This window comes from Bombina bombina, chromosome 3 (genome assembly GCF_027579735.1).
Source record: "Bombina bombina isolate aBomBom1 chromosome 3, aBomBom1.pri, whole genome shotgun sequence".
NCBI classification, from domain to species: domain Eukaryota; kingdom Metazoa; phylum Chordata; class Amphibia; order Anura; family Bombinatoridae; genus Bombina; species Bombina bombina.
Genome location: NC_069501.1, coordinates 613,870,359 through 613,881,100, shown reverse-complemented (window position 1 = coordinate 613,881,100; position 10,742 = coordinate 613,870,359). Strand labels below are relative to the sequence as shown.

Here is a 10,742-nt window from a genome sequence, read left to right as displayed (position 1 = left end):
AACTTTTTGGGTTGTTTAGACTTTGTCCAAACTTGGTTTGGACACCAGGTAGATAATTCACTCTTTTGTGAAGCTGAATCTTGTTCTGACGAAAGGAACAAATGATCACCTGATCTGCCTTTTGGTCAGGGAGGGATATTTAAGCTCTGGTTTAGGGTGTCTGCCTCCTCCTGGTGGCCAGGTGATGTAATCCCAAGAGTAAGGATTATGGACTCTCACTACCATTAGAAAGAAAATTAAAAATACAAAATAAATCAATTAAGACCTGCAATTTTTTGATAAATGGATACTAGTCATTTTCCTCCAAGATGGTGAGTAGGGTTAAAGGGATATGAAACCACACATTTTTCTTTCACAATTTAGATATATAATAAATTTTAAGCAACTTTCCAATTTACTTCTAGTATCAAATTTGTTAATTCTTTTGGTATTCATTATTGAAGGAGCAGCAATGCACTACTGGGAGCTAGCTAAAGGCCAATGATAAGCAGCATATATGTGCAGCCACTAATCCACAGCTTCTGAGTCTAAGTAGGTATACTTTTCAACCATTATCTTTGAAGCATTAAAGTTTATCTTTATTAAGAATTTTACATTTTTTTTAACCCAGCGCTGAGCCAATTTTTAGATTTTTTGTTACCTACATTTAAACCTTAAGTCAAATTACAGTGAGTGAACCACACAATTTATAAAATGTTTTTTCAGCAGGCCCAGCAAATTCACAATATACCATTATTACATATATAATTCATGGCATATGAGATAGCTGCGGCAAACAAAAAACACTGAGAGAAAAAAAAAAGTATATTTTTTCTTTGATTTTAGTAAATACTGTACTGAAAATGGCCAAATGACCACTGCTGTTACTGTGATCACCTTTCTAAATTTTCATCATGGGTAGCCACATGTTAAATAGGAGCATTTGGGGGTTACAATATAGATTAGAGAGGCCCCATTGTTCAGTATAGAAATAACAGCTTTTGTTTCTTTGCAAGTTGTTCACTATTAACCAAAGTGATCAAATGCCTATACAGACAAAATTAATATATATATATTTTTTTTACTTCACAAGAGGGACTTGTCTACACACTAGGTTACCAACGATCCTAGACCTGTAGTGGGGGTGGGGGGGCGAAAACAGCTTTGATCGACGATCCCCCTGCTTGCTTAGAAGGGCACGTCATGCACATTGACACTAAAGTGAAAATTAAGCTTTCACGATTCTGAAAGAGTATGCAATAAAAAAAAAAAAACCCAAACTTTTCCAATGTACTATTATCAATATGTGCACAATCTTTTTGATATGCATACTTTGAAGCACCAACAACAAATGAGCATGTGTATGAGTGTAAATTATATACGTACATGAATTATGTAATTGGCTAATGGCAGTCACATGATACAGGGTTTGGTGGGGTGGGTGGTGGAAAGAAATAAATGTTGAAATTTGCCAGAAAAAAAAAATCTCCTACTCATTTGAAATTTTAAATAAGTGCTATTATGTGTTTAATATGCAATTCTATTATACGTAAAGAATCAGTAAATACAGTAGATTTGCATAATCAACTGATGCATGATAAAAAACAATGAAATAGCACAGTCTGAACTTCAAATGGGTAGTAGATTTTTTTTATGACAAATTTTAGTTTTGTCTTTTTTCAAATTCGGTGTTATTGCATTGTATTTTTACTGACATTTATTTTTTCCACATGATTTGCGAAACCCCTGTATCATGTGACAGCCATCAGCCAATCAAAAATGCATATACATATATATATATTCTGTGAATTTGTCCACATGCTCAGAAGGAGCTGGTGACTCAAATAGTGTAAATATAAAAAGACTGTGCACATTTTGTAAAAGGAAGTAAATTACAAAGTTGTTTAAAATTGCCTGCTCTATCTAAATCATGAAAGTTTAATTTTGACTTGAGTGTCACTTTAATAGCCCTTTAAACTGATGCTAAAGTCAAACAAACTTTAATGATTCACAAAGAGCATGGAGGTTTTCAATTTATTTCCATTATCAAATTTTGTCTTTTTATATGCATAGTGTATACATATACCAGTCTTTGATAGGTTGATGGCTGTCACATGGTACAGGAGTTTCGCAAATCATGTGGAAAAAATAAATGTCAGTAAAAATACAATGCAATAACACTGAATTTTAAATAAGTAGATTTTTTTTTCTATGCATTTGTTAGTTATGCAATTCTACCAGTGCTACAGAATTGTGCAGCTCTGTACAAATAAATGATAATAATAACACTTTATCTAATGGTCCTTTAAGTTTGTCCAAGCAATAAATGTTTATTTTTACATATGTATATCAATATCAAAAGTGCTTATCAATATACTATTTTGAACATCAAATTATAAAAATTATCTCTCTAACTATATCTATCTATCTCAATATTTTGTTACCTCTTTTCTTGTTTTTAGAATACTACAAAACACCCATAAGTGACACTAAGGACTGGAGCACCAATTCATCGCGCGCACGCAAAACTAGGAAATTTGCCCATTTCCGGGCACGAGATAAATAACCAGCAGATACAAGTAGCAGGTTATTGCTACCACAAGTTTGCGGGAGCAATTAGCGCTCAAAAATTAACCAGCGGTGAAATAATCAGCTGATGGGTGAGAGCAGATTAAAAGCCATGGTTACTGATCAGCTGATTATTTCACATGCTCTAGTTCAGCTATTATGAAAATCTGGCCTGTAAGGGGTACTTGAGTGCTGGAGCTGAGAAACACTGATGTAAAACACGGGCATTTGCAAACTAGTTGCTTAGTATGTTGACATAACTTTAAGAGAACGGCTGTAGTCAATAGCATACCTGTTGTGCATTGGCTGCTAACGTTTGAATTTGACCTTGTACTACTTGTGTTCCCGACACTGGCTGTGCAAGGCGAATGTATTGTAGTTGGCCTGTATTCAGTTGCACCTAGAACCACAAAATATCAAGATACAGAAAATGTTGAAATAATAAACATTACAAAATTAGTATTCTTTTCAATTTGACTGCAGAGTGATCAGAAAAATAATTGCAAGGGGCTCGGAAGGGATTATCAAATTCCCTTGTTAGTGAAATAATCAAAGCAACAATTGAATATAATAAAAATAAAAGTGCAAGAGTAGTGCATATAAATGAAAGACAAATAGAGCGTATAAGAATTTGCAAAAATTTACTGTGGATGCTCATTTATTTTGAGAAGCTGCAATTCTTATATTTAAGTGTCAAATGTTACAATTTACTTTCGGATCAGTATGTGCAGTATGATGACCATTTATCTACAGATTTAAGCCAAAAGTATGTTACACTTAATGATTCAATTTCAGAAAAAACATAATTTATGTAAGAACTTACCTGATAAATTCATTTCTTTCATATTAACAAGAGTCCATGAGCTAGTGACGTATGGGATATACATTCCTACCAGGAGGGGCAAAGTTTCCCAAACCTTAAAATGCCTATAAATACACCCCTCACCACACCCACAAATCAGTTTAACGAATAGCCAAGAAGTGGGGTGATAAGAAAAAAAGTGCGAAGCATATAAAATAAGGAATTGGAATAATTGTGCTTTATACAAAAAAATCATAACCACCACAAAAAAGGGGTGGGCCTCATGGACTCTTGTTAATATGAAAGAAATGAATTTATCAGGTAAGTTCTTACATAAATTATGTTTTCTTTCATGTAATTAACAAGAGTCCATGAGCTAGTGACGTATGGGATAATGACTACCCAAGATGTGGATCTTTCCACACAAGAGTCACTAGAGAGGGAGGGATAAAATAAAGACAGCCAATTCCTGCTGAAAATAATCCACACCCAAAATAAAGTTTAACAAAAAACATAAGCAGAAGATTCAAACTGAAACCGCTGCCTGAAGAACTTTTCTACCAAAAACTGCTTCAGAAGAAGAAAATACATCAAAATGGTAGAATTTAGTAAAAGTATGCAAAGAGGACCAAGTTGCTGCTTTGCAGATCTGGTCAACCGAAGCTTCATTCCTAAACGCCCAGGAAGTAGAAACTGACCTAGTAGAATGAGCTGTAATTCTTTGAGGCGGAATTTTACCCGACTCAACATAGGCAAGATGAATTAAAGATTTCAACCAAGATGCCAAAGAAATGGCAGAAGCTTTCTGGCCTTTCCTAGAACCGGAAAAGATAACAAATAGACTAGAAGTCTTACGGAAAGATTTCGTAGCTTCAACATAATATTTCAAAGCTCTAACAACATCCAAAGAATGCAATGATTTCTCCTTAGAAATCTTAGGATTAGGACATAATGAAGGAACCACAATTTCTCTACTAATGTTGTTGGAATTCACAACTTTAGGTAAAAATTCAAAAGAAGTTCGCAACACCGCCTTATCCTGATGAAAAATCAGAAAAGGAGACTCACACGAAAGAGCAGATAATTCAGAAACTCTTCTAGCAGAAGAGATGGCCAAAAGGAACAAAACTTTCCAAGAAAGTAATTTAATGTCCAATGAATGCATAGGTTCAAACGGAGGAGCTTGAAGAGCTCCCAAAACCAAATTCAAACTCCATGGAGGAGAAATTGACTTAATGACAGGTTTTATACGAACCAAAGCTTGTACAAAACAATGAATATCAGGAAGAATAGCAATCTTTCTGTGAAAAAGAACAGAAAGAGCGGAGATTTGTCCTTTCAAAGAACTCGCGGACAAACCCTTATCTAAACCATCCTGAAGAAACTGTAAAATTCTCGGTATTCTAAAAGAATGCCAAGAAAAATGATGAGAAAGACACCAAGAAATATAAGTCTTCCAGACTCTATAATATAACTCTCGAGATACAGATTTACGAGCCTGTAACATAGTATTAATCACGGAGTCAGAGAAACCTCTATGACCAAGAATCAAGCGTTCAATCTCCATACCTTTAAATTTAAGGATTTCAGATCCGGATGGAAAAAAGGACCTTGAGACAGAAGGTCTGGTCTTAACGGAAGAGTCCATGGTTGGCAAGATGCCATCCGGACAAGATCCGCATACCAAAACCTGTGAGGCCATGCCGGAGCTATTAGCAGAACAAACGAGCATTCCCTCAGAATCTTGGAGATTACTCTTGGAAGAAGAACTAGAGGCGGAAAGATATAGGCAGGATGATACTTCCAAGGAAGTGATAATGCATCCACTGCCTCCGCCTGAGGATCCCGGGATCTGGACAGATACCTGGGAAGTTTTTTGTTTAGATGAGAGGCCATCAGATCTATCTCTGGGAGCCCCCACATTTGAACAATCTGAAGAAATACCTCTGGGTGAAGAGACCATTCGCCCGGATGCAATGTTTGGCGACTGAGATAATCCGCTTCCCAATTGTCTACACCTGGGATATGAACCGCAGAGATTAGACAGGAGCTGGATTCCGCCCAAACCAAAATTCGAGATACTTCTTTCATAGCCAGAGGGCTGTGAGTCCCTCCTTGATGATTGATGTATGCCACAGTTGTGACATTGTCTGTCTGAAAACAAATGAACGATTCTCTCTTCAGAAGAGGCCAAAACTGAAGAGCTCTGAAAACTGCACGGAGTTCCAAGATATTGATCGGTAATCTCACCTCCTGAGATTCCCAAACTCCTTGTGCCGTCAGAGATCCCCACACAGCTCCCCAACCTGTGAGACTTGCATCTGTTGAAATTACAGTCCAGGTCGGAAGAACAAAAGAAGCCCCCTGAATTAAACGATGGTGATCTGTCCACCACGTTAGAGAGTGCCGAACAATCGGTTTTAAAGATATTAATTGATATATCTTCGTGTAATCCCTGCACCATTGGTTCAGCATACAGAGCTGAAGAGGTCGCATGTGAAAACGAGCAAAGGGGATCGTGTCCGATGCAGCAGTCATAAGACCTAGAATTTCCATGCATAAGGCTACCGAAGGGAATGATTGAGACTGAAGGTTTCGACAGGCTGTAATCAATTTTAGACGTCTCTTGTCTGTTAAAGACAAAGTCATGGACACTGAATCTATCTGGAAACCCAGAAAGGTTACCCTTGTTTGAGGAATCAAAGAACTTTTTGGTAAATTGATCCTCCAACCATGATCTTGAAGAAACAACACAAGTCGATTCGTATGAGACTCTGCTAAATGTAAAGACGGAGCAAGTACCAAGATATCGTCCAAATAAGGAAATACCACAATACCCTGTTCTCTGATTACAGACAGAAGGGCACCGAGAATCTTTGTGAAAATTCTTGGAGCTGTAGCAAGGCCAAACGGTAGAGCCACAAATTGGTAATGCTTGTCTAGAAAAGAGAATCTCAGGAACTGATAATGATCTGGATGAATCGGAATATGCAGATATGCATCCTGTAAATCTATTGTGGACATATAATTCCCTTGCTGAACAAAAGGCAATATAGTCCTTATAGTTACCATCTTGAACGTTGGTATCCTTACATAACGATTCAATAATTTTAGATCCAGAACTGGTCTGAAGGAATTCTCCTTCTTTGGTACAATGAAGAGATTTGAATAAAACCCCATCCCCTGTTCCGGAACTGGAACTGGCATAATTACTCCAGCCAACTCTAGATCTGAAACACAATTCAGAAATGCTTGAGCTTTCACTGGATTTACTGGGACATGGGAAAGAAAAAATCTCTTTGCAGGAGGTCTCATCTTGAAACCAATTCTGTACCCTTCTGAAACAATGTTCTGAATCCAAAGATTGTGAACAGAATTGATCCAAATTTCTTTGAAAAAACGTAACCTGCCCCCTACCAGCTGAACTGGAATGAGGGCCGTACCTTCATGTGAACTTAGAAGCAGGCTTTGCCTTTCTAGCAGGCTTGGATTTATTCCAGACTGGAGATGGTTTCCAAACTGAAACTGCTCCTGAGGACGAAGGATCAGGCTTTTGTTCTTTGTTGAAACGAAAGGAACGAAAACGATTGTTAGCCCTGTTTTTACCTTTAGACTTTTTATCCTGTGGTAAAAAAGTTCCTTTCCCACCAGTAACAGTTGAAATAATAGAATCCAACTGAGAACCAAATAATTTGTTTCCCTGGAAAGAAATGGAAAGTAGAGTTGATTTAGAAGCCATATCAGCATTCCAAGTCTTAAGCCATAAAGCTCTTCTGGCTAAGATAGCCAGAGACATAAATCTAACATCAACTCTAATAATATCAAAAATGGCATCACAGATGAAATTATTAGCATGCTGGAGAAGAATAATAATATCATGAGAATCACGATTTGTTACTTGTTGCGCTAGAGTTTCCAACCAAAAAGTTGAAGCTGCAGCAACATCAGCCAATGATATAGCAGGTCTAAGAAGATTACCTGAACATAGATAAGCTTTTCTTAGAAAAGATTCAATTTTTCTATCTAAAGGATCCTTAAACGAGGTACCATCTGATGTAGGAATGGTAGTACGTTTAGCAAGGGTAGAAATAGCCCCATCAACTTTAGGGATTTTGTCCCAAAATTCTAATCTGTCAGGCGGAACAGGATATAATTGCTTAAAACGTTTAGAAGGAGTAAATGAAATACCCAATCTATCCCATTCCTTAGCAATTACTGCAGAAATAGCATTAGGAACAGGAAAGACTTCTGGAATAACCGCAGGAGCTTTAAAAACCTTATCCAAACGTATAGAATTAGTATCAAGAGGACTAGAATCCTCTATTTCTAAAGCAATTAGTACTTCTTTAAGTAAAGAGCGAATAAATTCCATCTTAAATAAATATGAAGATTTATCAGCATCAATCTCTGAGACAGAATCCTCTGAACCAGAAGAGTCCAAAGAATCAGAATGATGGTGTTCATTTAAAAATTCATCTGTAGAGAGAGAAGATTTAAAAGACTTTTTACGTTTACTAGAAGGAGAAATAACAGACAAAGCCTTCTTTATGGATTCAGAAACAAAATCTCTTATGTTATCAGGAACATTCTGCACCTTAGATGTTGAGGGAACTGCAACAGGCAATGGTACATCACTAAAGGAAATATTATCTGCATTAACAAGTTTGTCATGACATTTAATACAAACAACAGCTGGAGGAATAGCTACCAAAAGTTTACAGCAGATACACTTAGCTTTGGTAGATCCAGCAGGCAGAGGTTTTCCTGTAGTATCTTCTGGCTCAGATGCAACGTGAGACATCTTGCAATATGTAAGAGAAAAAACAACATATAAAGCAAAATAGATCAAATTCCTTATAAGACAGTTTCAGGAATGGGAAAAAAATGCCAAACATCAAGCTTCTAGCAACCAGAAGCAAATGAAAAATGAGACTGAAATAATGTGGAGACAAAAGCGACGCCCATATTTTTTGGCGCCAAATAAGACGCCCACATTATTTGGCGCCTAAATGCTTTTGGCGCCAAAAATGACGCCACATCCGGAACGCCGACATTTTTGGCGCAAAATAACGTCAAAAATGACGCAACTTCCGGCGACACGTATGACGCCGGAAACGGAAATGAATTTTTGCGCCAAAAAAGTCCGCGCCAAGAATGACGCAATAAAATGAAGCATTTTCAGCCCCCGCGAGCCTAACAGCCCACAGGGAAAAAAGTCAAATTTTTGAGGTAAGAAAAATATGATAATTAAAGCATAATCCCAAATATGAAACTGACTGTCTGGAAATAAGGAAAGTTGAACATTCTGAGTCAAGGCAAATAAATGTTTGAATACATATATTTAGAACTTTATAAATAAAGTGCCCAACCATAGCTTAGAGTGTCACAGAAAATAAGACTTACTTACCCCAGGACACTCATCTACATGTTTGTAGAAAGCCAAACCAGTACTGAAACGAGAATCAGTAGAGGAAATGGTAAATATAAGAGTATATCGTCGATCTGAAAAGGGAGGTAAGAGATGAATCTCTACGACCGATAACAGAGAACCTTATGAAATAGACCCCGTAGAAGGAGATCACTGCATTCAATAGGCAATACTCTCCTCACATCCCTCTGACATTCACTGCACGCTGAGAGGAAAACCGGGCTCCAACTTGCTGCGGAGCGCATATCAACGTAGAATCTAGCACAAACTTACTTCACCACCTCCCTTGGAGGCAAAGTTTGTAAAACTGATTTGTGGGTGTGGTGAGGGGTGTATTTATAGGCATTTTAAGGTTTGGGAAACTTTGCCCCTCCTGGTAGGAATGTATATCCCATACGTCACTAGCTCATGGACTCTTGTTAATTACATGAAAGAAACAAGCATTTTAATGGGTAGAAGAAAAAAGTCAAACTAATCTATAACTAAAAAGACTACTGCAATGTTTGATATACATACCGGAATCTGCTGTATTTCTCCTGTATTGGTGATAATTTGTTGCATGACTTGCATGGTCTGTCCTGTACCACTTTGTCCTTGCTGGCTCTGCCCCTGTGGCTGGGCTTGTACTATCTGTACCTGTTGTCCTTCTCCTACTTGCATGGTGACTGGGGTGCTCTATATAGGAAAGAAAAAAACAAGTGTAAAAAAGTACAGAATTACAGAGGGGACACAAACAAGATAAACCTAAAATAAAAGGGACACAAAGAATAACCAGGTATAACCAGTAGTGCATTCGCACAATTTATAAAAATGGATTCCATAGCATAAACGGTTAGATGGGATATATCGCTTTAAATGCAATCTACACAGATATTCTGGACAGGGGTGTAATTTTCTGATTTTTTTTTTTAGAGAAGTGTTGCTAGTCATGCAAGGTGTCATTTCTAGGGGCACTGGGCATTATCATTAAAATGCAGAAAACACAGCAGTTATTCATATATATCCCTCTTCATAATCCCTGGAGAAAAAGAGAGGAAGCCAGGATTGGGTGCTGGTGCCAGTTGAAAACATATGCAGGTTTTTTTTCCACTATACCCATTACCAAGGCCAGTGCCCAAAATATTTTCATTTCTGTGGAAAGTGGAATGCCAGGTGTTTTTCTCAACGTTGCATGAACTTGTTTTAACCAACAGATACTGGCTGGCATATAAATGTGTTTGAGTAGCTATGTTCTCAAACATGTCAGTAAGAAACAGGTTTGGTTAACTTTGGGGTACCCAATTTTTCGACTGAGATTGGTGGAAGCCTCTTCTGCATATTATCCGATTTTTTTTTTTTACTACCTAACACTAATTCCCTCAACCCTCCTACCCCACAAAATGAACCCTATACACCACCCAAAAAATAAAATTGTACTAATCACAGAGATCATGATTCAGGTTAGGTTAGGCTGAGACACTGCAGGTGATAGAGGCAGGAACATGTAATTGAAACACTAGTGAACTATTCTGTCTTCAGATAGCTAGTAAGATGGAAAGGATGAAACCCAATAAGGGCTCAATGATCAGAGGACCTCTGCTGCACATGCCATACTTCAGAAATGCTATTGCAGAAAAGCTGAAGTGACAAAGGCTGACGCAAGAGAGTAACTAGATTTCATTTTAGTTAAACCAGATTAATAGAGTACACAGGTATGCAGACTTGGCTGAGCAGCTTCCAGAGATCAACAGGCAAGTATCAAACAAATGTTCATACATAAAATGCATACTGTCTAAAGCTTTGCAGTTACATGGCACCAAGACACATGCTGGTTAGGCTCCATGTACTGTCGATAATTGTGAACAGTTACTGGTAAATTTTAGAGAAATAAGGGAGCTACCATTTTAGAACTTAAAGGGACACTGAACCCAATTTTTTTCTTTTGTGATTCAGATAGAGCATGACATTTTAAGCGACTTTCTAATT

General features: G+C 37.4%; 1 protein-coding gene across 4 annotated transcripts in view; it reads right to left on the bottom strand.

Moving 5' to 3' along the window:
* The window catches only part of NFYC (nuclear transcription factor Y subunit gamma), a 299,824-nt gene that overhangs the window by 2,488 nt on the left and 286,594 nt on the right, over window positions 1-10,742 (bottom strand). For all 4 annotated transcript variants that reach the window (XM_053707222.1, XM_053707224.1, XM_053707223.1 and 1 more), the window contains 2 exons: window positions 9,294-9,452; window positions 2,840-2,947 (listed from right to left, as the gene is read on the bottom strand). In XM_053707222.1, coding sequence (XP_053563197.1) covers window positions 2,840-2,947; window positions 9,294-9,452 — 267 coding nt within the window. The remainder of the gene's footprint in view (window positions 1-2,839; window positions 2,948-9,293; window positions 9,453-10,742) is intronic.